The 26,331-nt window shown below is 59.2% G+C and overlaps 1 protein-coding gene across 5 annotated transcripts in view; it reads left to right on the forward strand.

Annotated features, from left to right (window-relative positions):
• The window catches only part of ABR (ABR activator of RhoGEF and GTPase), a 174,481-nt gene extending 149,792 nt beyond the window's left edge, over positions 1-24,689 (forward strand). For 4 of the 5 annotated variants that reach the window (XM_037070144.1, XM_037070147.1, XM_037070145.1 and 1 more), the window contains 7 exons: positions 15,500-15,559; positions 15,824-15,933; positions 16,625-16,764; positions 17,767-17,901; positions 18,772-18,877; positions 21,295-21,442; positions 22,042-24,689. In XM_037070144.1, the coding sequence (XP_036926039.1) occupies positions 15,500-15,559; positions 15,824-15,933; positions 16,625-16,764; positions 17,767-17,901; positions 18,772-18,877; positions 21,295-21,442; positions 22,042-22,131 (789 nt within the window). In that variant the 3' untranslated portion in view covers positions 22,132-24,689. Of the gene's footprint in view, positions 1-2,229; positions 2,679-15,499; positions 15,560-15,823; positions 15,934-16,624; positions 16,765-17,766; positions 17,902-18,771; positions 18,878-21,294; positions 21,443-22,041 lie in introns of those variants that run through there. The other variant, XM_037070148.1, reaches the window with a different exon arrangement.
• Positions 24,690-26,331: the final 1,642 nt, after the last annotated feature.

The following is a 26,331-nucleotide window of genomic DNA, read 5'->3' on the forward strand; positions in this document are numbered from 1 at the left end:
TGATGCAGGGTAGGTGTGCAGTTAAAAGGTGCCCGATGCATGGGTGCCTTTCTGCCTTCTGCCGAGAGGAGTTTAAGCCCATGTCTCCTCGCCCCTCTTGGGCGACTTGAGTGACACGAGTTGGGTGAGGGAATGATTGCAGGGATGCCCAAAGCCTTTCTGGGGGAAATGGGTTTTGTGGCGGCGAGGGTGAGGAAGCTGCCCGGCCTCTCACGGGGCTGGAGAATGACTGTCTTCAGAGGCGGCACCCACGTGGCCTGGGAGAGGCAGGCAAGGATGGGTCGGGAAGAATGGCCCAGGCCTCAGCTGGGCGGGGGACACAGGTGTGTTGCTACCTCTGTAGATCTCTTCCCCTTGCCCTTGAGGTGCTGGAAAAGCTGTGTGGCTCAGCCTTGTTTACTGGCAGTGGCTTTGGGCAATCTCGGCTGAGGTATGAGGAGGTTCTGTATAGCCTTGGCCGCCCAGGCCTGTCTACACTGTGCAGAAGGCAGTGTGGACTGTGGGCCCTGAAGGAGTTGGCCTGGTCTGGGTGCCCTGCAGGCACACCCAGAGCCCAGAAGGGCCCAGGGGCCCCTCCCCCAGGCAGAGGCAGTGTGGGCCCAGATACTGCCACACTGGATGCCACAGCAGTGTGGGCAGAAGCTCGGCCATTGGCCAGACCTCCGCTCACAGCCTGGCCTGGCCTGGCCTTGGGCATGTTGCTCAACCTCCCAGGGTCCTTCTTTTCCTCAGGTGGGAGGCAGGAATTCAAGCACTGACTTAATGATGGCACGGGGGGTGGGGGGAGCACCGAGTGAGTTAACCTTTGTGCAGGTTCAGTGTGGCGACCGTTGCACAGTGAACTCTCGGGAAAGGACGGCTCTTGCTGCAATCAGTTCTCAGCTATTTGCAGGGAAGACACCCCTGTCTCGAACAGCACAAGGTCTCTGATGGTAAACCCCAAGCCCTGTGTGCTGGTTGAGACCCAGCAGGGGTGTTCCAGAGGCCACAGGCTGGTTCTGTGCTCCGACCCATCTGCCCTGGGGTCAGCCGAAAGGTGTCCTGACTCAGATCTTTTTGCTGAATCCCAAGAACCAGCCACACTTTGGTGAGGCCCCGTGGTTGTGAGCACCCAGTGTTTTGGAGACAACCTGGCACAGCTGCGGCTGCGAGACCTCAGGGGAGACGTTTACCTCCCAGAGCCCCAATCTCGTCAGTTCGAAAACGGGGACCATAACACCACCATCACGAAAGTTGTGAGACTTAAGTGCAGTCAGGCACCTCATAGCCATTTGCATGGGACCCGGCTCATGGTTGGCACTATGAAAAGGCTGGTTTCCTTCCTACTCTGTGCCTCGCTCTGCACGGTGTCACATCCTGGACGCCTCCGGGTTTGTGTGCCATAGGCATTTGGGGTTCAGGCCTCTCTCTGTTCTCTGGAAAACTTGAAAGTGTTTCCAGTGTTCCAGTTTGTATCCTTACCTTGCAAAAGGATTCGCTTCTCACTCTGGTTAAAACATTCTCCAACTCGATGGTCAAAACCAAGTTGGTGTGTCTCTGGCTCCCCAGGCACCCAGCACGGGCTAAGCACCCCCCGGCGTGGCCTCTTCGCCAGCCGGCACCCTCTGCCCCTGGCAGCACAGGCCTTTCTCGGGCTTTTCGGGTGAGGCATGCAGGGCCCCAGTTAAAAGTGGCCGTGTGAGGGGCACCTCTTCTTGCTGGGCACCGGTGACCATGTCACCCTTGGCTTTTTGCTCCTGTCCCAGGAGAGGGCCCATAGTGGCTGATTCCTTCTGGGGCTGCCCCTCTGGGCACCTTCTTTATTCTTTACATTCTGCACAGGAGTTCTGATGGCTGGTCTGTGCTTGTCTGGCCTACCTTGGAGCTGGCGTTGAGGGAGCTGCCTTGGGGCAGAGTCGGGGTTTGGGACGCAGAGCTCCAGGGCAGTGCAGACCCTGTCCCATGAGGTGGGTAGTTGTTGGTGGCCAAACACAGCTCCTGCCCCAGGGTGCAGCCTGGTGGTGAAAGGGTTAACCTGGGACCTAGAGGGGAAGGGACTGGATTGTGTTTAGCTGCTTGTCAAACTTTATTTAGTAGGGGCTGGAGGGAGAAAGGCAGGGTCCGTGAGGAGGAGCCCCAGCCTGCCAGGAGTTAAAACCCGGAGGTTGGGTTTTTTTGGAGGGGGCAGCCTCCGTGCCTCTGAGTCACTTCCTTCGGTGGAGGCGGGGACCTCCCCGAGCTGCTCCGGCCGGCGTCTGTGGTGCACGCACACACTCGGGCGCCGCACAGGGACCAGCAGGCAAGGAGAGGGCCCCAGCCCAGGGACTCCACCAGCGACTGTCTCTGGGAGGAGGAACAAGAGGGGAGGAGAAAGCAGAGCCTCTCACCATGCGCTTCCCAGCCCAACTCCAGTAGCTGCCCGCCGGCGGGGGCTGAGCGCACTGTACTCTCCCTCTCCCCACGGCGGCGGCGGCGCCCCGGTGCCTGTGCCGCTCCCGAGTCCCAGACCCGCTGGGGACCACAGCGGGGCTGCCGGCATGACCGACGTCCTGCCTCAGCCTGACTGTAGCCTGAAGGCGGTGTGCGAGCCCCTGGAGCGCTGCTGCCTGGACCAGCTGGAGGAGCCAGGGAGCAAGCGGCCCCCCAACACGGGCGCCCGGCTCTGGGGCCGGGTGCGCAGCAAGCTGCTCCGCCAAAAGGTGCTGGGGGGGTGGGGCCCAAGGGAGCTCGAGGGGCTGCTTAGAGGGGCTGAGGGAGGCTGGGGGCTGCCGGCCGCTCTGCCCCCTCCTCGTGGAGCTCCATCCCGGCTCCTGACTGACTGGAGCCCTGGGACAGAGCTGGGGTCTGCTTTTAGGTCTGCTCTAGTGGCCTTAATTGGATGATTAATGCTGGTTGCTGCCCCTACCGCTGACCCCGGCTGCGTTCTCTGCATCTGTCCCTGTCTCAGGAAAAGGGGGTTTGTCTCCTGTGGGAGGGCATTGCCTGGCTTGAGTCCTGGCCAGGGGCAGGAATATGAACAGACTAGGCAAGGGGGTCCGGGGTATCAGGGGCCCCCACAGTGTTCAGCCAAGACCCAACCCCCCTATGCCCAGTGGACATTACTGGCCACCCCTTTGCTGAGGGGCACTGACAGTGGCACCTCCGCACCACCAGCCATGTGAGATCTTTTTGTACGGGATGGGGCCTCACCCCCTACGAGGAAAGACGGGGGAGTGTGGTGGGGAGGCAGAGGTGTGCGGAGTCAGGGGTCTGTTGGCTGCCTCTTTGAGGACCCCCAGCTGACAGCTGGCCGGCTGCCAGCTAGGCACCAGGCAACTCAGTCAGTGGGCCAGGAGTTTCCTGACCCAGCGGGCAGCGCAGACCAAGCCGTGGCAGGGAACACTGCCCATCCCGCCTGCCGCCCCAGACCCGGGTGGGGATTACAGTCTGAGATAGAAGCTGACTGTCCTGCAGCTGGGCAGGCGGCCTCGGGGCTGGCTCTGGGCCCTGGCATCAGACGTCCAAGGAAGAGCCAGGCCCAGGGCCTAGCACGCAGTGAGTACACTTGGTAACTGCAGACCAAACGGACTGCCCGAGCCAGGTGCCACAGGCTGCCTGAGCTGGTGGCCAGAGCCCTGCCCTTCAAGGTGGTGATAAGGGAGGCTGAGGCTAGTCTGTGTGGCTAATGGGGACTTACAGGCCCTCCTGTGGCTCAGAAGGGGACCCTTCGAGTAAGTCCTCGCTGACAGCCGGCAGCGAGGCTCCTGGCACCTGCCAAGAGGAAGCGATCTTGGGCCCTTGGCTCCTGGTCTAGTTTCATCCCCTGCCAGTGGGGCTTACTTGACCTCCTAGAGGTGACATCAGTCCTGGAAAGTGCTGGGCAGGGCAGCAACTTGAGCTGTCCTGCATTGGCCACTGTGTCACCTTCAGGCTCTCTGGGGACCAAGCCAGCAGAACCCTGCTGGCCTCAGCTGCTGCCAGAGCCCCCATGTGCTGAGGCAGCTGTCTGTGCCCGGCAGCACGGAGCCGTCCCCCTGGCACCCCCTCCCCTCTCCCTGCTGAGGCCAGCAGACACCGGCCCAAAGCTTCTTGCCAATCCCACGCGTGGAAGCTGGCAAGAAACTGACCCAGCAGGTTCCTGGCCCGTTGCCAGCTAAACAGAGCCTTTTTGGTTTACCTGCACCTTTGGGGAGGCCCCTGGCAGGTAAGGGGCAACTTATAAACCCTAAAATCCCAGACTTTTCTAGACTTTTTATTCTTTCCCTGTGTATCTGTGACTGGCAGAGCCAAGAAGCCGCTTCGGGAATTCTTCAGCGGGCCTCGCCCCTGGAGGTGTCTGGTGGCCCCACGTCCCGTGGTGCTCTGTGGGCAGGAGCGGGGGCCAGGCAGGTGCTGGGCGGAGGGGCTGATTGGTGTCGGTGCGTGCAGCCGCGGGGGCGCTCTGTGTGGCGGGTGATTCAGTCTCCTAGCCCCTGCTGTGTGACAAAGTAGGTCAGTGTCACGGACATAGGGTCTGCACCTCGGGTGACAAGAGGAGCACTCGTTCACGCTGCTGTGCCCGCCTCCCTGTGCCCCCACTGGTGGGTGAGCAGGCCTTCCTGTGGAGCCAGGCCCACCGCCTACCTCCTTCCTTCCCGCAGCCACATTAGCTTTTTGTACAGCAACAGGTTCCCGCCCCCGGAAAGGGGGCCTAGGTCAGATAGCAGCTTATGGGGGGGGGCAGGACGCCAGGTACTGCCCAGCCTGGCAGGAGGGGTCGCCTCATAACCTTGCCCTAAGGATTCGATGCTGTGGATGCCCTGAGACACCTGTGGCCCCCCTGCTCTCATGTAACCGAAGATTCATTCATTAAAGGCTGGATGGGGCTGCCTGTGTGACTCACCTGGGGACACTGCCGGGGCGGGAGCATCGGTTCAGATGGAAACGTCTCAGGATTGACCTGTAGGGCCTCTGGCCCACGGAGGCTGTGGTTGCTGGAGGAGGGGAGGCAGGGGCCACTCACGGGCTCTCCTTTGGGTGCCAGGAGGCTATGGCTGGGGGTTGTTCTTATCCCCGAAGAGAGTTCTGGGGCTGAAGCCCTGTTTTGGCCGCCGACTTGGCAGTTGGTTTGTTGTACAAGCACTTAGCAGAGGAGACACGTGGCATCTGGGTTTGAGGGTTCTGCCAGTCCTCTTGGGGTTTTCACCTCGCATTTCTACTTTCCTCCTCCTTTTTTCCCTTTCTTTTCTATTTGCTCCAAATCACACTCAAGGAGACCAAGTTCATGCTCGTCCTGCTTCTAGATCCTTAGGTTGTACTTGGGACAGAGAGAGGCTGGAAGACCTCTCACACCCCACCCCCTGAAGTGTCAACAGGTTTTAGTGGGGTCACTCATGGGAGCCTTAGAAGCGTAGAAGGGCCCAGTGAGGCTAAGCCAGAAATACTTATCTGGGGGCTATGTGGGGGTCGGGGACTGTAGGCCCCACTGTTGCCTTGCAGCAAGCCATGCCCACTGAGGCCAGGCCACATACTGGCCGCAGTGGGGAGGCAGGCAGAACTGGCAGGGTCTGGGGGGTGCTGGCGGGGAGTTGAGGTTGGTGCCTGACGACCTTGTCTCTGCTCTGAGGGGTTTCCATGTGGGTCTGAGAATTCCCTGCCTCCTAGGAGCTTCTGTCCCGAAGCTGGAGGCTGGCAAGGCAAACTGAGGGGTTCGCCACTCAACCCTGGAGAGTTTGCCGCTCGGTGATGGGGTTGCTCCCCCGGCTGCTAGGGGAGGGTCAGAGGTGTTACCCGAGAAAGGACAGGGTAAGGGGCCACCTTTGGGCCACTTGTCCAGGGAGCCTTAGGGTTCAGGAAGGGTCCCTTTCCTCAGCATCTTGATTGATTGCCACCACAGGATGGCTCCTGGACCCCCAGGGTCTGTCATTTAAACGGACGGTTCTTCCCAATGGTAGCAGCAGTTCTGAAAACCAAGTGTATACCCCCGTGGCGCACTCAGCCAGTTGTTGGCTGTGGAGGGTGCAAGGTGCTGGGGTATAAGACAGAGACAGTGTCTTGAGCTTGTTTACTTCATTTCATGGTCCAGTTCTGGGCATCAAGGAAGATCTTGAAACCATATGCTGCAGGAGTCCGTCTTGCCCTGGCGGCCCGTGGCTCGGCCCTGACCCCTTCCCCCGGCCCCACCGCTCTGCACCTTGTTTGCTGAAGGAAAGGGACCTGCCTTTGGTGTGATTTCTCAGGAGTAGGAGAGGGATGAGGTGCCTCCCCCAGGACTGTAGAACCTCGCTGCCTGCTCATGTCTTTTAGGGCCGCCGTGCAGGCCAGGCTGTGACTGGGCCGGCTGGAGGCCTAGGGGAGTGGAATGATCTCCCCAGATTCCTGCAGACACTGTGCTTCTCACAGCGCTTGTCCCCTCCCTAGGGAGAGAGAACCTCATTCCTGGGGTCACTTGGGCGTCCTCCTGAGCCCAGGGCGCCCGCTGCCCCACTGAGCCGGCTCCCGAGAGGGCTGTGTGAGTCCACAGAGCAGGGGTCCTTGATGCCGAGCATTTGACCACCCAGACACAGAGCCAACTGGGCACACACATTGTGTGATGCCTCAGAGAGGGCCACAGGCCCCAAGGTGGGAGGCATCTTGCTCGCTCTAAATGGACTTGGCAAGGTACTATTTCTTGGCACCTGGGGAGGTTAGAAAAGGCACTGGCCATCCCCAGCATTTCTGGTCCACAGGTGGCTTGGCTGGTCGGCTGTGCTGGGCTTGGTGCCCCAGCTTTGGGATGGCCCGGGACCAAGGGGAACTGAGCCTGCTGACCAAGGTGGCTCCTGAAAGGCCGAGGCTGCCCAAGCCCAGGGTTGCGGGAGTATCCAGAGGTGGTGAGGCCCCAGGAGGGCAGACATTTTGGAAAGAGCGCAGAAACTTCTTCAGGTGCTAGTTTGGGGAGCTGCCAGGCACCAGTAAGGCCCCTAGAAGGGCCCGGCCCTCTGCTGAGTGGCCTTGCTGGCTGCCCCTGTTGTTGGGAGCTAGTCAGCAGGTGCCAGATGGGCTTGTTTCTCCCTGTCCAACCATGCTGGGTGCAAGAGGAGGGGGTCCGTCCGTGTTCTGACAGCTCCCCGCCCCCCGAGGAACATATGTTCCCACACCTGCCTGCCGGGTCCCTGGGAGAAAGCCAGAGTCAGCCCTGGATCGGGGTCCCAGTGAGCCACAGACTAAGGCCCCACTGTTCTCGGTCTGGGCCCCAGGGAGGTGGGAAGCAGCCACGGGGCTGCCCTTTGAGATTCCTCAGCAGAGAGGCTGCGAGGGCCCCGGAGCCCCGCCATGATTTCCCTGGTCCTGCTTCGTCTGAGTGGGGCTCGTCCTGAGTGTGCAGTCTTGGCTTGACCGTGACCCTGGGCAGGCCTTCCCCTCGCGGGTGCCCTGGCATCAGCACACGGAAGGAGGTGTGCGGGGCGATCGCCTAGATCCAGTTCACATGGCGGTTTTGGCCGTGTCTCCAGATTCCTGTTCCTAAGCCTTCACCACTCCACATGCTGGGAAAGTCTGGATGGGAGAGGCCACGGGGCTGCCCCTGGGCCACCGCCAGCCATTCACTAAGCACAAGATGGGGGAGGGGAGCGGGGATGCGGCCTGCTGGACCCTGGTCCTGAGGGAGCCCTGGAGGGCAGACATTGGGTTCTCCACCCCCCACGTTCCAGTCATGGTTGTGGTCGCTGACCATCCGTGTGGTCCCTGACCATTGACGGGGCGCCTTCAGGGTGCTGGCCTCTCTGGGGCCGGGAGGGTGGCTAGGCAGGAGGCCTTGCTGTCCTGGGACTTCCTGCCTGTAGGCGGTGTTGGGCGATAAATAAGGCGATTTCGGGCTATCCAAGTGCTGTACAGAAAACCAAACTGGATAACGGATTAGAGAGGAATGGGGAGGGAGAGGCCTTGTTTAGAGAATTTTGAAGTAAAATTTAAATGACAGGAAGGATTCCCAAAAGATCTGGGACAGTGTGTTCCAGGCCAAGGAACCGGCCAGGCACAAAGCCTGCAACTGGGGCGACCGTGGCATGTTCAGAGGTGGACAGAGGCTGCGTGGGGAGTGTGGGTTACCTCGGGCGGAGTGGGCAGTGGCCAGACTGTGCAGGGCCTCGCAGGCCAGCACGAGGAGTTCGGGGTTTAGCCTGAGTGTGGTGAGAATTCCCCAGAGAGTTTTGCCCAGTGTTTGTGATGCCGACGTGCTTTGGGCACAGGCTGAGTGAGCACCGTTCTTAGCTCTGATGTGAAGTAGGTGATAACCTATGAGGTGCTATTATTATTAGCCACTCATTTTACATATGGGGAAACTGAGGCTCAGTGAGTGACATAGATGAGGCCATACGAGTGGCTTAGGAGAGAACCCAGCACCCAAACCGAGCAGCCATTGTACTACCGTCCTGCTGAGGAGGAGCCCCGAGCCTGCTGAGGGCCTGTGGCTGTGTCTCAGCCATGCTCTGTCCGGGCAGACACGGAGCACATTGGGGTCGGAGCTGTCTTCCCTGCGCGGGGTGCTCCTGGAATCGGGGATCCTGCCCGGCAGCCCCGTGGTGGGTGGTACCCAGCTGGCATGCTGTGTGCAGAAATGTGCTGTTGCTCTGGATGATGGCGAGTGAATGTGAGGCTCGTGGCCTGCGGGGCCCGGGACAGAGCCCACTGGGGGACCCTTCAGCAGGCACAGGCAGTGGGCTGCTGGTGCCTGTCGTTCTTCCTAGCAGGCTCTGTGCCCAGATGGCCACCCTGGTCAGAGAGGGAAGGATGAAGTCAGCTGTACAGGACTCTCATCATCTTTACCAAACACTCCAAGTTCAGAGGGAGGCCACCGAGCCCACGGTCATTCAGAAGGCCCTTGCCTTGTCCTAGCCGTGGCAGAGAGCATGAAACTTCCCAGTCGGGACCTGAGGCGGCCTCCTGCCTTGGACTCTGACCTCTAAAGTGGCCCCTTCCCGTTGCAGAGAGGGCTGCTGGGGGCTGCCTCTGCGCTGCTTTGACCCTGACCAGTTCTCTTTCCCCAGTGACCCTGGCCTGGTTACCCTAGTCCCCGACATGTCCCTGAGCTGGGGTGGGGCGACTTCCTGGCTGTGGAGTTTGAGGCCTGGTTCTGGGGCGAAGTCTCCGGGCTTTGTGAGGCAGGGAGGGAGTGGTGGGTGGGCCCCAGGGCTCTGGGAGAATTGTGCCGGCCTTGGGGTCTCCCCGAGCAGCCCAGGTTTGCATTCTGGCGGCAGCTATGCCCGGCCCAAGGGCTAAAAGTGCGGCAGGCACAGAGCAGGCTGAGCCGCTGGAATGCAGAGCGCTGGGGAAGGCAGGTCACAGTGGGTGCTATGAGGCTAACCTGGCTTCAATAAAAGCCTCATTCAGAGCCGCTAAACCCTTTCCATATGTGGGCCTCTGGGAACTTCAAAGTGCTGGGGAGGGGCTGGCAAGGAGGCAAGCTGAGGTGAAGCGGCCCCATCCCAGTGCCTTGCACCAGCCCGTCGAGTGGCTGGCCGGGGAGTGGGTGCTGGGCCTGCGGGCCCAGGGCTGGAGGGCAGAGCCTGCTTGGCCCTGCGGGGAGGGCGGGCTGCTGGGAAGCTGGGTGAGTTCACGGAGCCTGACCTCGGTCTCCCCAACCCAGCCGCTGAGCTGCAAGCCAGGGGAGAGGCCCCGGCAGCCCTCCTGCTCCACCCTGCCACGTTGACGGATCCTCCAGCAACCTCCCCACGAAGGGGAGGTGGGGCTCGGGCTCCTGGCAGCTCCCTGTTCTCCCAGTTGCCAGCCCTACCATGCCTCTCACGCCTGTGGTCTGTCCCAATGACAGGCTGGCTTTGGTGTCCCAAGGGGACCCAGCCCAGGGCATGTGAATGCACTTGGGGGAAGGCAGGGGAAAGCCAACCCAGGGCCGCCACCTCGGCCACTGGCCTAGGAGCCACAGGAAACGTGCCCCCAGGCAGACGAGACACCTGGCTCCAGGCCTGGTCACAGCCCGCACTCTGCCTCTGGCAGACGTCCCCAGAAACATGGCCAGACAGCCCTGCCTTCCCATTCAGCACCCTGCTCACCCCCTAGGGTGAAAACCGGGGCACGCTCAATTGAGCACCCTTACTGTTAAGAAGCATTTAGTTTTTATTAGCCCTAAAAACAACTCTGGGTTTCTAGGGAAGTCCCCGCCACCACTCAGGGCAGGCCCAGGGTGCCAGCCCCCCTAGGCCCAAAGAGCCAAGGGGACAGGAACGCTCCGCCTAGAGAGGGACAGGCAATGGGACAGGGGCTGTGCTGGGGAGGCGGGCTACCCGGGGCTTCTCAAGGCCTCCGGGCCTGGGCAGGGGAAACGATGCACGGGGGCCCTAGCGGAAGGGGCAGAGTGTCAAGGGACCATGTGGGTGGCAGTCCTGGGCCCCCTCGGCCCTCGTCACCCTTGGATCACCCATGTTGCATCCCAGAGTAGCACCCTGCTGGCTGCTGCATGCCTGTGCCTCCCCTTTCCTGGTCACACTGCCCCTTCCGACACCAGTTGTCCCCACTGCCAATGGACAGGGCCACCGCAGGCCCCTGTTGTAGACTGAAGTAACCCACGTGAGGGTGAGGGGAAGGGGTGGTGGCCAAAATTACCAGAAGACTTTCAGCCAGCCACGTGGTTGGAGGCGTGTGGTGCAGTGCAGAAGACTTGCCCACCGTCAGGAGGACCCGGGTTTGAATGTAGGCTCTGCCACCTACTCCGGGGAGCAGGTGGGGACCCCAGACTCTGGTGCCACCGAAATCCCAAGCACGATGTGGGGCGGGGTGAGGGGGGAGGAGAAGCACTGGGCTCACCTGCCCCAGGCCGGTGAGAAATGGGCCGGGAGGAGGGGATCCCTGAGCACATTCCCCCAGTGAAGGTGATGGCCACGGTGTGGAGGATGTGCGGGTGTCCTCTCTCACCTGCCCAGGGACCCTCAGCAAGGCTGCTGGGGCGCTTCCTGTCCTGAACATGAGGCCGCTGAGGCCTGACCAGGAACAATGGCCTCCCCAATGCACGGGCAAGATTCTGCTTAGGTGACTCTCCTTTGGTGGGGAGGATTCAGGATTCCCAGCAGGAACCCCAGATTTGGTCACAGGGGACCTGGTGGTTTTTTCCTGGTCGAGCATTTCTGAGGTCAGCCACTTCTCCCTGAGACTCTGACCAAGTCCCAATGCGAAGGCAGCTCAGCACAGTCCATCGGCGTCCAGCAGCTGTGCACCGCCTGCGTGTTCACCACTTTCTCCAGCGGCTTCCGTGACCTGTCCCTGTCTTCCATGGTCCTGCCTGGGCCCCTTCCCTGCCCTTTGTAGCCCCCTCTACCTCCCTCCCTCAGGTGGTCTGATGTCCCCCAGGTGCCTGCTCACAGGGCCAGTGGACGGCCCCTGTGTGCTGGGACCGGAGGGGGAGCAGTCAGGTGCTCCCACCCACCGCCACCCGGGGTTGGCCCTGGCCCCTCTGCCCCAGCACTAATCTAATCAGGAAATAGCAGCGTCCACATTTCCCAGGGGTTATAAATAGCCACAGCGACTCAGGCAGCATCATTTCTCTGGAAAATGTGCCATGTCCCTCTCTACTCTGCACCCTCCCTTCTCTGTATTTAAATGACATCCTGAAATAGACTTGGCTTCTGGAGACTGCTGGCCTCCTGGGAGACAGCTTCACTGTTGGGGCGCCGAGGGGCTGGGCAGGCCTCCCTGAGTGGGCACCAGGATGCACCTGTAGAGGGTCAGGCCTGGGCCTGTGGTGGGGACTCGCAGTGAGACTCGAAAATGCCGCCTTACCCAGACCTGGCCGCAGACAGGCTGGTGCAGGTAGAATGGCTGCAGATGGGGCCGGCAGGCTGCGGGGCGCAGGGTCTTAGGACAAGGGGCAGAGGGGAACCGGAGATTCCTGAGGCCTGGGCTTACCCAGGAAGGCTTTCTGGAAGAAGCAAGGCCAGCACTGGGCCTTAGCATCAGGAGTTGCTTTTCCCGTCTCAGATGCTCCCAGGAAAATGTAGGGCTGCCGCTGCTGGGCAGCTGAACAGAGGCGCTGGGGAGGGGAGTCACGGAGGGACTGTGCTGGAGGTGGCCTGGCAGCACCCAGGTCTGCCCGTGGTGCCCGACCTCGGGCCGGGAGCCCTGATGTCTCCCTTCTAAACAAATCATGGGAACCACAGCGCCGTTGTTGCCGAGAGGAGCAGGCACCAGCCCAGGCGCTTCCCATGTGCCCTTGCAGGTTTAGCAGAGCAGGTGAGTCAGAGACTTGAGTCTGTCCCCCAGCTCTTGCCTGGATGTGTGGCACTGGGCCCGTGCCTCGTTTCTCTAAGCCTCCTTGTCCTCATCTGCAAAATGGGGCCACCTGTGAGGGCTTACACCTGTGAGGCCTGTCCTGCTGATGAACTGAGAGGCTACAGAGAAAGGGTCTGGCACAGTGCCAGACTTTGGGGCGCTGGTCACAAGTCATCATCTGCTGTTAACTGCTCTCCCTAACGACCCTCTGAGGCAGGTACTTCCCTCGAGGAAACCAAGGCTGGCAGAGGTGAAGTGACTTGCCCCAGTGCACACAGTTGGGTGAAGAGGGAACATTTGGACCCAGATCAGTCCGACTCTCAGTCCTTACACTTCCCCTCCCCTCCCTTTGGGCTGGGTCCAGATGCGACTCCAGGCTCCATGGACCCCCGGCTCAGCCAATGGCAGCTGCCAGGTGAGGCTGGGGCAGGGCAGTGACGTTAGGTGAATCTGGCCAGGTGCCATGACCATGGAATGGGCCCAGGGGTCATGCTGATGCCTGGAGAGACCTGCGTCAAAAGGGGTGGTCACTCCAGAGTGTGTGCCCAAGGTTAGCGTCTGCCTCTGTCAGAGCCATTGAGGTCTCGATACTCCAGGTGGCTGCTGCCGTAGGCCAGGACTGGGGCAGAACCAGGTCCTGTGTCCCAGACACAGTGTTCTGGATGAGATGAAGGCCTGGTGAGGGTTTGGGAAGAAAAGTTTAGAGGGGCGGGAGGCTTCAGGAAAGGAAAACCAAACCTGGGGCTTCCTCTGGGACCGGGGAGGATGCTGGGCCCCAGGCCTGCAGGAGCAGAGGCCCTGGCACCAGCCAGGCCGGTGGTGTTTCACTGGGGAGCCGGGGTGGGGGTGCCTGTGCTCCGTTCTCTCCTTTTCTCAGTTCTGTCCCTCCTCCGGACAGGAAAGGACCACCGGGGCCTGGGCCTGGACCAGAACCGGCCCACATGTGGACCCCAGACCCCACCAGACGCTGGGGCACCACCTGTCTGTGCCCCGAGGGCATGGGCGTGATGGCAGGTTCTGGAAGGCCCTTGCCCGCACTGTAGGAAGCCCCACGGCCCGGCCCCTCCCACCTCCCCTCCCCCAGCTAACCCAGCTCCAGTTTGCCTCCCTGCTGAGGCCAGTGAGAGCAGTGGGGTTCGAACTTCACACCTGCCCTGGGGGGAGGGGGGTGCCGAGACTGCCCAACGGTCACGTGGCAGGGAGATTACAAGGGAGTCAGTCTGCAGACTCTTAGGCATGGGTGCTCCCCTCAAAGAGCGAGCACCTGTACAGAGCTTTTACCAGCCCCTCTCCGGCCTGGGGCTCACTGGTGGGGTGTGGCCCAGGGTCCGACCCTCCTGGGTGCACAGCAGGGTGGCCACTGAGAAGGCCAGCGTGGGTGTAGGAGAGATGATGAAAGATGCTGTTGCCGGGTTACAGATCCTTTCAGGAGCCGGGTAGCTTTCCCCGCTTTGTTTTCTACAAAACTGACCCATGGTGAGCTGGGAGACTATTTGAAATACATTTTCATAATGGGTATAGGTGCAATGTAAGGCAAATAACACAGAAAGAGGTTGAAAACTGCCTAACATTTCTATAGTATCTTCAGTGTCATCTACTTATTTACATGAACAAGATGTTTCATTCCTTTTTTTTTTTTTAAGATTTTATTTATTTATTTATTTATTTCTCTTTAGAGGAGAGGGAGAGAAATATCCACGTATGGTTGCCTTTCATGCGTCCCCTGCTGGGAACCGGCCTGCAGGGAACCAGCCTGCAACCCAGGCATGTGCCCTGACTGGGAATCGAACCACGATCCTCTGGTTCGCAGGCTTGTTGTGCTCAATCCACTGAGCTACACCAGCCAGGGGCTGTTTCATTCTTTACATCTTTCAAAACAAAATAAAAAGTACGAACAGAAGTGATACCCAACCCTCTGTCACCCTAGCAAAAAGTAACATTCCCATGTGTACGTGAACTGAAACCCAAAATGCTCTGCCCGTCTGGTAAGAGAGGCACTTCCACCAAATGGCACTTGGCTGCTGAGTCTTTACTAACATTTGTCGCTTGTTGGTTAATTTTTTACTGTAGACTCCTAATTATTGTAATAACTGATCCAGAATATGATTTGAATATTTGGAAACTTGTGGTCTCAGGAAGTTTTTTATTTCCACTTATACAGATATTTTTTGTTGAAGTAAAATCGAATAGGGTGAGGACTAAGATGAAAAAGACAAACTAGGACAAAATTCTTTGGGAAAACAGAGCGGGAACTCCCGGGGGAGGAGTGGTGTGGGGCTTCTGCCGGGGAAAGGAGAGCTTGTTCGAGTTTCTAAGTGGCTAATGATGGGGATCAAATCACCTCGGTATTTGGACTTCACTGAACGCATTAAAAAGAATGAGGTAACAGTTTTACTTTAAGATGTAAATATTTACATTATTTTGGAAATTTTATTCCTTGCAAGTATTTAAACTTGCTGTGGAGATGTGCAGTTGCGGTTGTTGACTTAAAAATGTGGTGGGGTGTGCTTAGTGTTTCAGATTTCGTGGGTGCGCAGGGAGATGCAGTTTGAAGGCAGCTGGGTCAGAGAGACAGTCCTGTCTAGGCCCCTGGTGTGGAGGGGGCTCTGAGTCCCATCTTTCCCACCCCACTGGGGCTCCGGCCCAAGGTGGGGGCCTCCCCTGCTGAGTGCTTGCTTTCTTGGGGGCCGGACGCTTACCCGAAGTTCTCTCGCTGAGTCTTCACAACAGTTCAGTGAGGAAGGCTCTGGTCGCTGACAGACTGCGGTGAGCAGATAAAACAGATGAGCTTAGCAAGGTTAAAACTCCCCACAGTCACGCAGCCACAAGCGGCAGAGTCAGGATTCAGGCCCAGCCACCCCCCGACTCCCGAGACTGGTTCTGCACCTCTGCACTGTGCTGCCGCCTCCGTCGGCGCCTCCGCTGCCCGGGCCTGCACCCACTCCTGTTGCTCCATGCGGGGGGTCGGGGGGGCACGCCCAGTCACTGTCTGTGAGCCTCCACTTCTGCATCTGGGAAGTGGGTGATAATCCCACCTCGCAGGGGGTGGTCAGGAGTGAAGGAGGTGCGGTGGGCAAGTGTCTGACGGTGCGTCCTGCCTCCCTCACTGCGTGGGGGGCAGCGCTTCCCTAGCAGGGCAGGCGGGGCTGCGGGGGGCGGCCACCCTGAAGGGCTGCTTTCAGGGTGAGCCTCAGCCCCAACTCTGCCTTGCTGACCATCTAGGCAGCTCATGAGCAGTGGCTTGGTCTCTGAGCTGTCGTCCCTCCCTCTCTCATGTTCTCTTTTTTTCTTTGTTTCTTCACAGCTGGATCCACAAACTGTGGAAACCAAGAACTGGCACACAGATGTGATCGAGATGAACGGGGTGAGCTGGAGAGATGGAACATGTCTGCCCAGTGGGTGGGCTGCCCGGCCGCTGGCTGGTGTCCTCGGGGTGCTCCCTGCCCTGTCCCCTTAGCCCAGCCCCTCTCCCTTCGCCTCCACTACACCTTTCTCCCTGCCGCCCTGCCGGTGTTAGTTCAGGGAGCCCTGGGTGCTAAAGGTGGGCCTTGTTTGCAGTTCTGGGGGAGGGGACCCTGGGTTTGGGGGCACTCCTCAGGCACTCATGCCCTGACTCACGCCCGACCAGATCAAAGTGGAATTCTCCATGAAGTTCACCAGCCGAGATATGAGCCTGAAGAGGACCCCGTCCAAAAAGCAGACTGGCGTCTTCGGCGTGAAGATCAGTGTGGTGACGAAGTAAGTGCCACCTCCGAGGCCCACGTGCCCGCGTCAGTGCCCAGGGTCCCTCCCTGCCAGCCCTCCCTGGCCCCCGCCCAGCCCGGGTCCATCACCCCCCCAGTTCAGTAGTCATGCTGGCGAGTGTGGAGGCCGGAAGCGGCCTGCAGGGGTGTGCCACTGTCGCACGTGCTGCTGGAGGAGTGAAGGAGCCAGTGTGCAAACCTGGGGGCTGCCTGTGAGAGTGCCGGGTCACCAGCGCCCCATAATAAATGGGATGGCATGACCACAATAGGCCCACCTTTTAACTGCAGAGGCAGGCTGGGTCCCAGGCGCAGCTGGCCCTCCAGTAGGGCGTGCACCCTTAGCTCACCACCGCCCCCTCGAGTCCAGGACCTGGCCCACCTCCCTCGTACGGGACTCCTGCTGGGTCTTCCCCGGTGTTTGAGTCTGAGACCTCTGTTCTAAGGGACGTCTTTCCTCAGTCTTTGGGCTTATCTCCCCAAATTCCCAGCCTTTGTTCCTTGCTGTCCTTCAGCAAGCAGGCCTTCGTGGGCTGTGTGGGGCAGGGTGACACAGTCTCTCTCTCAGCCCTGTCCTTGCCCCCCACCCTCCCCACCCCCACCTCCTGATTCCAGAGGGTAGCGTTCTCCCACGCCAAGCTATTTGGGGTGGGGGGCCTCCCCTCACCCCCCTCACCCCCTCTCCACAGGCGGGAGCGCTCCAAGGTGCCCTACGTTGTGCGGCAGTGCGTGGAGGAGGTAGAGAAGAGGGGCATTGAGGAGGTCGGCATCTACCGGATATCGGGCGTGGCCACAGACATCCAGGCGCTGAAGGCTGTCTTTGATGCCAGTGAGTCTGGGAGCCCCACCCAGGAGGCTGCGGGGAGATGGCGCCCCGGCAGGCTGGGCTGGCAGGAAAGCCCCGTGGAACCCCCATGGAACCCCCGTGGAATCGGGGGGCCCGATTAGCTGATGGGGGAGGAGCCTTGGTCTGTGGATTCCGAAGTCCTAGGGCCCAGGGTGGACCACTTCTGAGTCCCTGTGTCACGGGCCCTTTCTGCCCTTTCTCAGGTTATGCCCCTCTCTCCAGTCTCTTATCCATTGCTACAGATGAGGGGACAGACTCAAAGAGGTTGAATCGCTGGCCCAGGCTTGCCCAGCATGTAGGTTTTGAGCCTGACTTAAGCTCACATTTTTCTCACCAGCTCCCAGGTTCCTGGGGGTGTGAGGAAAGGAAAGACTGAGCCTGGGCTGACTGTCTCCGGGGCCCCAGGTGCCCGCACTCTGGGAGGGCCATCGCCGTCTCTAGCTCTGGCCACAAACTCCTCAGTGGTGGTGGGCTTGAGCTTTCTAGGTCTTCCCGTCCCTATCTGGCCAGTTCAGGCTACAGCGGCAGCATGTGCAAAGTCAGGGAAGCAGAACTGGGTGAGCAGTGCCGATTCCATGGACACTGAGGGGGGCCCATGGGTGTCCCTGGGTGGCTGCCAAGCAGACACATCGGGGAAGCCTGGGCTGGGAGGCTGGGGACATGCTGGCGCACGGAGGAGTCATGCGCCCTGGAAGCCGAGGCTTTGTTGCAACGTGATTTTAGGTATAAAAAATGTGCACTGCCTTCCAGAGAAGGGCTTAGCAGTGGGGAGATTCCAGTTGGAAGGAAGGATAGGACCCCCAGGGTTGAGATGTGGCTCCAGAACTCTGCTCCCCTCCCCCTGCCCCCGTGGATCTGAGCCACAGACCCCCTGTGGGCACTATATGCATCCTGTCTTTCTCGGGGAGACTGGGCCAGAGACAGAGTAGGTGCACAGGAGGTAGCCCAGGCCAATGCGGCCCCTGACCTTCACCTCCTCTGCAGACAACAAGGACATCCTGCTGATGCTTAGTGACATGGACATCAACGCCATTGCCGGCACCCTCAAGCTCTACTTCCGAGAGCTGCCTGAGCCCCTCCTCACAGACCGACTCTACCCTGCCTTCATGGAGGGCATTGGTGAGGCTCTGGGGCCCTGAGGGCTGGGCCGGGCCTGCTGGCCAGCAGGGTAAAGAATCTCTTGCTGCCCTTGCTTACTGATCTGCCCAGTGTACCTGAGCGCATGGCTGAGTGGCCAGGAGGGCAAGGTGCAGCCTGAGTCTGGGGCTGCACTCTCTCTCACCTGCCTTTCTCCCTCTTGTCCTATGGGCTGCCCTCTGTCCTTCCTCTGTGGACAGGGAGCTCCTTGCTTGGAAACCTGGGTGTCCAAGGAAATTCGTCCAACAGTGGGTGGTCAGGGACCAGCGCCCCAGAGCTAAGGAGAATCCTGGTTAGGGCCGGAGTGCCCTTGACCTGCAGGTCAGGGGCAGAGGGCCCTGGCCAGCAGAACTCTGGCCCCGGACCACCTGGGCCAAACCCAGGCCTGGGTGCCCCACTCTGGAGCGTGAGTCAGGGCTTCAGCCATCATGAGAAATGAGGAGCCCCACAGCAGGCTGCTCGCCACCGCTCCCTGCCGCGCTCCAGCATGGGCCGGGGTAGGGGGAAAACCTGCACCCAGTGTCATGGTTGTCTTAAACCTTACAGACCAGGGTAGGGAGTGGCATCTGCTGCAAAGGCATGTGCAGTGAGGGGAGGCCGGGTGTCTGCTCCCCAGCAGCCTGCCTCCTGGCTGAGTTAGAGGTTGTGGGTGGGCGTCCTGTACGCGCAGGCTGTTCGATAGCCCACCCTCTGAAAGGTACCTGGCCCTTCTCTGCAGGGTCTGCTTCCCTGACCCCAGGCAGCCTGGGCTCTCCCTCAGGAGGGTCCTGCAGCCTGCTGACCACAGGGGCGCTGGCTAGGGCCTCCCTGTGTGGGAGCCAAGCCCCTCCCTAGCCCCATCTCTCCCCACAGCCCTGTCAGACCCTGCTGCCAAGGAAAACTGCATGATGCATCTGCTCCGCTCCCTGCCCGACCCCAACCTCATCACCTTCCTCTTCCTGCTGGAACACTTGAAAAGGTAATGGACAGGGCCCCCACTGAGGGTGCGGGGTCTGGGAGGGGGCAGGGAGCCTAGGGCAGGCCCTGCTGAGAGCACACACCAGCTGCAGGACCCACCGCCTCGTGGGTGCCGGCCTCCACTGGGCCATCGAGAACAGGGAGAGAGTTTGCATTTCAAATTTTTACAATTCTGGTTTGAGAAATATTTGGGTCCTAATAACAGCCCCAAAAATGGGCCATAGAAGGCTTAGAAAGGCAAGTGGGACAGTCAACTTAGCATGTTTGAAAGGGAAGAATGGATGGCATCAGGGTGCACTGCAGGCAGAGGGTGTGGGCGTGTCCTGTGCTGTTCTTCACACGTGGCTGCGGGTGCTTTACAGCTACAGCACGAAGCGTGTTTGTTACTTCGTGTCCTCGAAGAGGTCTTGACCACGCCTTGTCTGACAGACGGGAGCAGCACCCAGCCCCACAGGGATTTGCTNCCGGTCTCCACTGGGCCATCGAGAACAGGGAGAGAGTTTGCATTTCAAATTTTTACAATTCTGGTTTGAGAAATATTTGGGTCCTAATAATAGCCCCAAAAATGGGCCATAGAAGGCTTAGAAAGGCAAGTGGGACAGTCAACTTAGCATGTTTGAAAGGGAAGAATGGATGGCATCAGGGTGCACTGCAGGCAGAGGGTGTGGGCGTGTCCTGTGCTGTTCTTCACACGTGGCCGCGGGTGCTTTACAGCTACAGCACTAAGCGTGTTTGTTACTTCGTGTCCTCGAAGAGGTCTTGACCACGCCTTGTCTGACAGACAGGGGAGCAGCACCCAGCCCCACAGGGATTTGCTGTGGTCAGCAGGGCTCTGTTCCTAGAATCCACATCTCCCAGGTCCTAAACAAGGCCCTTCCCACCTTCTCCCTGTACTTGCCCCTGTGTGTAATCGGGTCAGACTAAGAGCTGCCAAAGTTGGAGTGGCAGCAGACTGCAAACTGAAACTAGTCCTGAGGATGTCCTTATCCGTCCCTTTTGAGCCCAGGACTGGTCTGGGGTATGAGTGGGCAGGAGAACTCTCAGATGTACCTTAAATCCACCACCCAGGACCGGGTCGCCTGGAGGGGGGGGCTGTGCACGGGTCCTCCCGGAGCCCACCCCTGGTCCCAGGCCCCAGCTGTGGCTCAGGGGGGCCGAGAGATCTGGAACCGCCCGGGGCTGCAGTCTCATTTTTCCCATTGTGAGACATTCCCTCTGGTTTGGCCAGGACCAAAACCCCACCCAATTCCCAAATAGCTTGGCGAGCACTGTGGGGAGGACGCACAGAGGAGCGCAAAGGGAAAGTTCATTAGGTTTTCCACCCTGGGAACCGGGCACAGTCTGTTCCCACATCTGGGCCCCTGGCTGGCCGTGTGTGTGTGCACATGCATGTGTGTGTGTGTGTGTGTGGAAGGGCTGGGCCCCCTGCACAGCTGCCTGCTGGCATGGCAGTGTTTACGACTTTCCAGAGCAGTCAGCGGGCACATCCATGACTTGCCTGGAGGCTGGTGTGAGAGGCGCTGCTCGGGGCGGGTGGGTCTCAGCCCCAGAGACGTTTCCCAGGACTGGGGAAGCCCAGGGCCTCTCTGATGTGTTGGGTAGCACTGACCTTCCTGGACAGCAGCCGCAGATGGCAGCGCCCACTGTCACTCAGGGGACATCCCTACAGAGAACCTGGCACATTATGCAAGGGAAGCAGAGGACGGTCCAAGGGGAGGCAGCTCTGGGGTTCCGTGAGATGGGCCCTTCCGGAAAGGACTGGGAGTGTTCTCCTGGGGTGAGGATTGTTCCTGCCACAGAGCCCTGGGTCTCATCAGCAAGTGCTGCGGGGTCCCCAGCTCCCCGCTGTGGCTCCTGCCCCTCCCACCCTGATTCTGCCCCTGCCCCACGCACCACAGCCTGCCCGATAGAGGTTCCAGCACAGTGTGGTGGAGAGCAGGGCCCTGGAGGCGGGCTCCCGGGTTCACCGCCCAGCCCTGGCACTGGCCAGCTGTGCGACCTCGGGCAAGCCACTTCACCTCCGTACTTCGGTTTCCTCACCTGCGCAGTGGAGATGCTAACATCTGCCCAGAGCACTCCAAGGAGCACGAATTATTACTGGGAAAGGTCTTGGGCAGTAATGTCATTACCTCTGAGACAGAGGTGTCAGAGTGGGTCCCTGTGGCCCTGGCAGTTCACCGTCGGTTCCGGGGGTGGCCCTGGTGCTGGGAACCTGCTACAGGAAAGTACCAAGACAGAGCTGGGGACTTGGTCCCTCCACCTAGTTCCCTGCCTACCAAGAGGTCGCTACCCTTAGGAGAGGAAGTCTGTTAACCACCTTCCAGGAACCCTCCTAGGAGCTTTCACACCGATGGCCGACGGTCTGGAGCTCCAAGCAGCTGCTGAGAAATGACTTTTCCCCCCTCCCCGCCCTTTCAGGGTTGCTGAGAAGGAGCCCATCAACAAAATGTCCCTTCACAACCTGGCTACCGTGTTTGGCCCCACGTTGCTGAGACCCTCAGAAATGGAGAGCAAAGCACACCTCACGTCAGCTGCGGACATCTGGTCCCATGATGTCATGGCACAGGTACTGCCCCACTGCCCGGGCCTGTGGCTGGTGGAGGGATGAGACAAGCCCCCCTGAGGAGGGGAGAGGAGAGAACAGCTCACAGCCCCACACCCCTTCCCTGCTGAGCAGCTGGGCTGATGGGCTGTAGGCTGTCGCCAAGGCAGCAGGGCTTCGGACAGTCCTCCCCACCTAGACCAAACCAGCGGTTACACAGGGCCCCTAGACCAGGGCCCAGGTGCTGGCTGCATTCCTGGGAGTGCCTCTGTCCCAGAAGGGAAGCGCAGGGGTGTAGGGAAAAGCCGGGCCTTCTCTTTGTGCATGGAAGCCCCAGGATGGCTCCTCGGTCAGGAAGCTTCCTTGGGATCCCTACAAGACCCGGGGCAGGGTCCAGTCTGAGGCAAGTTGGCAAGTGGCCCCAGGCTCCTCGCCCTCTGCCCTGCAGCGCCCTCTGCTGCTGCAAATGGGCAGACACACCTGGGCTGCTGAGGAAGGGGAAGTAGCAGGGGCCAGCCTGAGAGTGAAGCTGGGCACCACAGATGTGACCCCAGACCGAGGACAAATCAAAGGAGGGCCACAGGGACAAGGGCCCTGCCTCAGTCTCCCCTGTCTCCCCACAGGTCCAGGTTCTCCTCTACTACCTGCAGCACCCCCCCATCTCCTTCGCAGAACTGAAGCGGAACACACTGTACTTCTCCACGGATGTGTAGCCCCACGGGTGGGAGCAGCTGTGGGGGTGGCCAGCCCGCCCCTCCAGCCGGGGGACCCAGCACGGACTTGAAAGACTACGATAGAAAACTCCCAAACCCAGCACTCCAGGCTCCAAGGGACTCGGATTTCCAAGAACTGGAACACGTGCATCTTTCGTGCCACCTTGTACAAAGCCAGCCGACCCGGCCCCAGCCTCACCGCCACGCCCTGGGCCCCTGCCCTCTGTACCTCTAATTGCGTCTGATGCTCCATGCCTTTTGGGAATTGTTTTATGTCTGTTTGTCATACAGAAAAGGTAGTGACTGACCTGGTATGGGCACAGAGACGGCCTGCTTTGTTCTTTCATTTCCTCCAACACTTTCTTTCCTCCTGAGTCTAGTCCAAGGGCTTTTATTTGGCGTTCGGTAACCGCTGCCAGCTTAGCCTCTCTTGGCCCCGCTCCCAGATCACAGTCCCCTGGCAGCCTCCCCTGGGTGTCCTCCTCCCTCGCCTCCCTCCCAGCCTACCCGCGTGCATGTGCAGCCTCGGTTTTCACTCCCTCACGCTGGAAGCTCTGAGGAGGCCCTGGGCGGCGGTGACCACGGGGGCTGCAGAGGCTGCCACAGCCGCTCCCCCAGGCCCTGCCCTTGCCCTCCCGCTGTGGAAGCGCCCCTGCTTGCCTTGCAGCCCGTGCAAGTATCGGACAAGGAGACAGACTCGCACCACTCTTCAGCTTAGCACAGAGCTGGAAAGTGGATTTCTGGAGTTTTCTACCTGAGAATCTCCATTTCTGGGGCTTACCTGTTCTGTCTCCTGCCTACCAGTGAGGCATTTTGACTGTTTCTTCTACTGCTTTTCAGTTTCTTTCCCCTCCACTTTCCGTTTCCTTTTGAGTGTGAAGACTCACGAGCAACCTGCTATATGGCCAGGGGGTGAGGAAAGACTCCGGGGAGGTGGGGGAGGCGGCCACTGAGGCAACCACCGGTCAGACATCAGAGAAAGTCCACAAAGCACCGGGCATCGAGTCGAGGGGAGCCGCTGTTGGCAGCAAGTTGTGGCTTTTGTGGGGAGAGCTAGGCCTCCAGGAGGGCGGCTCAGACATCTGAAGCGGATGTCCAGACACGGGCAGGGTCCATCAGAAGACTAACGCCTCCCATACCTTGTGGTACCTTTGCCTTAGACTTTACATTCTCCACAGCCAAGCACTGCCACGGGGCAGCCCTCGCGGCCACCTGTGCTCCCGGGCCTGGCAAGGGCGGGTGTGGTCCAGTGGTAGCCAGCCCTCAGGGTGCTGCCTCCCCACCCTGGCTTCTCCATGCAGCCTTTCAGATGAACTTTGGGAACTCAAGAAGCTGGGGAAGCATGAGGGGTTACAGGCACTGCCTCTTGGAATTGGGTTTTGCTGGAGACGCTCAGTGTTGATGTTCCGCTCCAAAGTCAGGGATCAGCAGGTCCCATTCTCAGCTTTGAAACTCGTTGCTCACTACCAGAAAGGAGTGAGAAGGATAGCCAAATGCTTGTTTCTTCCCATGTGAGCAGGAGCGACCAACCTGGAAGGCAGACACTCCTGGGCTGCAGGGGACTGAGTTGCAGTACAGGCTCCCTGACTGTCCTGTGTGGCAGAGAGTAGATTCCCGGCTCTCAGGACTGGAGAGAACCCCTCTTGTAGCTTGAGCTCAGGGCTAAGTTTTAAAGAAGGGTTGGCTGGCCCTAACGCTGTAGCGCTTGCCCAGTGAGAAGCAAGGCCCTTTCTGATCTTGTTTACACCTGTTGCCCAACCTTGGGCAGAATGGTACACATTCTGTGCACATCAGATGAAAGAGATGCCCAAGAGGAGGGAAATACTGGCCGTTTAGCTACCTGTTAGCAGCTTAGCTAGGAGCCCTGCTCCCTGAGACAGGAGATGGGGAAAGAACTCGAATCTGAAGGTCGCAGCATCTGCCCATCCCTGGAGTCTCTGCTTGGCACTCAGGAGTCGGTATGTGGCATGGGAGGCTCTTGCTTCCAAAGCCATCGATGGTAATGAACTGGGGGCCCAGCTTGAGCTAATTACAGCCAAACTTAGGTGCCTCCCACCTCCCCAAAATAAGGGGTGTTTACTCCTCAATGTCAGGTAGCTACTGCAGCCCGAGTGTAGACAGTGCAATGGTAGGAAGGCTAGAAAGGCTGAGAAATGCAAAAGGCTCAGAATGTTTATAAATTCTGCCCCCAGAGTGGAGGGGGCAGGTACCAGACCTGGACTGAGCTGCACCAAGGAAACAGCCTGTGGATTCTCCCGAGAAGTGGGGACCGTGCAGCCCAGGACCCCCAGCCCCTGTGCCCAGCAGGGCAGGCTGTGCCCGTGAGCCCAGCAGACAGGCCACAGCCATCCCGGTCGGCCTGTCCTCCCTGGCGGGGACTGCAGGCTGCTGGTTTTTGCTGATACAGGTAGGATGGCACCCTTCATTAATATTTGACTTTAATAAGTTGGTAAGGATATATTTTTTGTCTATGTTCTGTTTCAACTTATGTAGATTATTATAAATTGATGTAAACCACGTGAGAGAAAATGTTAATAAAAAAATGCAAAGCCCCAACATTCGCACACCCCTCGGCCCCGTGGTGCGGACGTTTGTGTTCCTGGTGGTCCAGGGAAGGCTGCCCGTCCCGTGGTGGACTCTTCGGGCTGCATCCAGATGCGCGTTGCCAGGAGCCTGCTTCCCTAGTTAACTCCCCTTGAGCTTCCCTAGGGACCACGGGGACTGTGGGCGTTAGAGGGAGGGGGGCCCAAGCCTCCTCCTTGCTCTTCACAAAGGCCTCCAGGTCAGCCACCAGCTATGTGTCCTGCCAGGGACATGGCCATCACTATGCTTCACAGAAATGGCAGGAATTTGTCCCCTCAAGTGGAGGCTTATTTTACATAAACTTTTCTCTCCACTTTCCTTGGATGTGGCTCATCTTTTGGCCTAATCCGCTCGCAGTGAGGCTGCACCCCGGAGGGCCCAGCCTCCCTTTAGGAGAGCTGGTGGGGTTAACGCAGGCTCCTACCAGCCCCAGCCATCGGACACTGTGTTTATTCTGGAGATCAGGAACAGATGTCTCTGAAAATTAGTGTTTGGTTTATGAGGTCATACTGACTCCTTGGCCATCTAAAACAGGAAACTATTCATCTCCCCTCTCGATTCAATAGTCAGTGTGGACAATGCTCCGCTTATTGAACTGACGGCTACTGACAGCCCCAGGGCTCATCGCTGCCAAGGCAGTCGGGAGGGCAGTGCGTCCCATGTTCGGCCCTTCAGTGAGCCTGGCCCCGCACACTGGGCTGGCTGGGAGACGCTGCTGGGCGTCCTAGCATCTTCTTTCAGCAGGTGCCAGGTAGGAGCATGTGCTCGTGCTCTTGCTCTCACAGTGCTTACAGATGACTTGTTTAGGACGGTAGAAAACAATTCTGAATTCGTCCTCAGACCTCTGAGGGTGCTCCGGCCAGCCCGGCAGCAAAGACACCTCGTGCCTGTGAGACCAGGATGGGCACTGTGTAGAATTCACCACAGAAGGACCTGAGCCCCGCGCACTGCTCACACTCACTCCAGGGGGGATGGCAGGCATGGCCGGGGGAAGGTGTCACCAGCTGGGTGTGACATTATCACTCACGACACACACACTCAGGATGCCTGCATGTTCAACCCAATCTTTGAAATCTGGTTACGGGGTGGGTGGGCTAGAAGATAGCAGGCAAAGAAGAAAGAAAGAAGAGGTGGAGGAGTTACTGCACAGTAGAAATAGATGTAACCCCCAGCTGAAGGTGGCCAGGACTGCCTGTCCCCAGAGCAAAAGTCCGGGTTCATCAACTTCATCTTGTCACCAAAGCACCAGTGTAAAGCAGAACCCAGGGCAAATCCCAATTTTTTTAAAAAGGCTATTTTTTTTTGTCCATGGTACACAATTAGGCTTCTGTTCCCAGAAAAAGGCTACAGTTCAAGTCAAAAGTGCCACATTAAAATAATAGAACACAGCCCTGGCTGGTGTGGCTCAGTGGATTGAGTGCCAGCCTAGCAAACCAAAAGGTTGCTGGTTCGATTCCCAGTCAGGGCACATGCCTAGGTTGCAGGGCAGGCCCACAGTGGGGGGGGGCGGGAGGGGGGCGGTGAGAGGCAACTACATACTTGTTTTTCTCCTCCCTCCAGTCCCTTCTCTCTAAAAATAAATTATTAAAATAATAACAATAGAACACACACCAGAGA

Source organism: Sturnira hondurensis, unplaced genomic scaffold (assembly GCF_014824575.4).
Source record: "Sturnira hondurensis isolate 20B ecotype Veracruz unplaced genomic scaffold, ASM1482457v3 Scaffold0018728, whole genome shotgun sequence".
In the NCBI taxonomy this organism is placed as follows: domain Eukaryota; kingdom Metazoa; phylum Chordata; class Mammalia; order Chiroptera; family Phyllostomidae; genus Sturnira; species Sturnira hondurensis.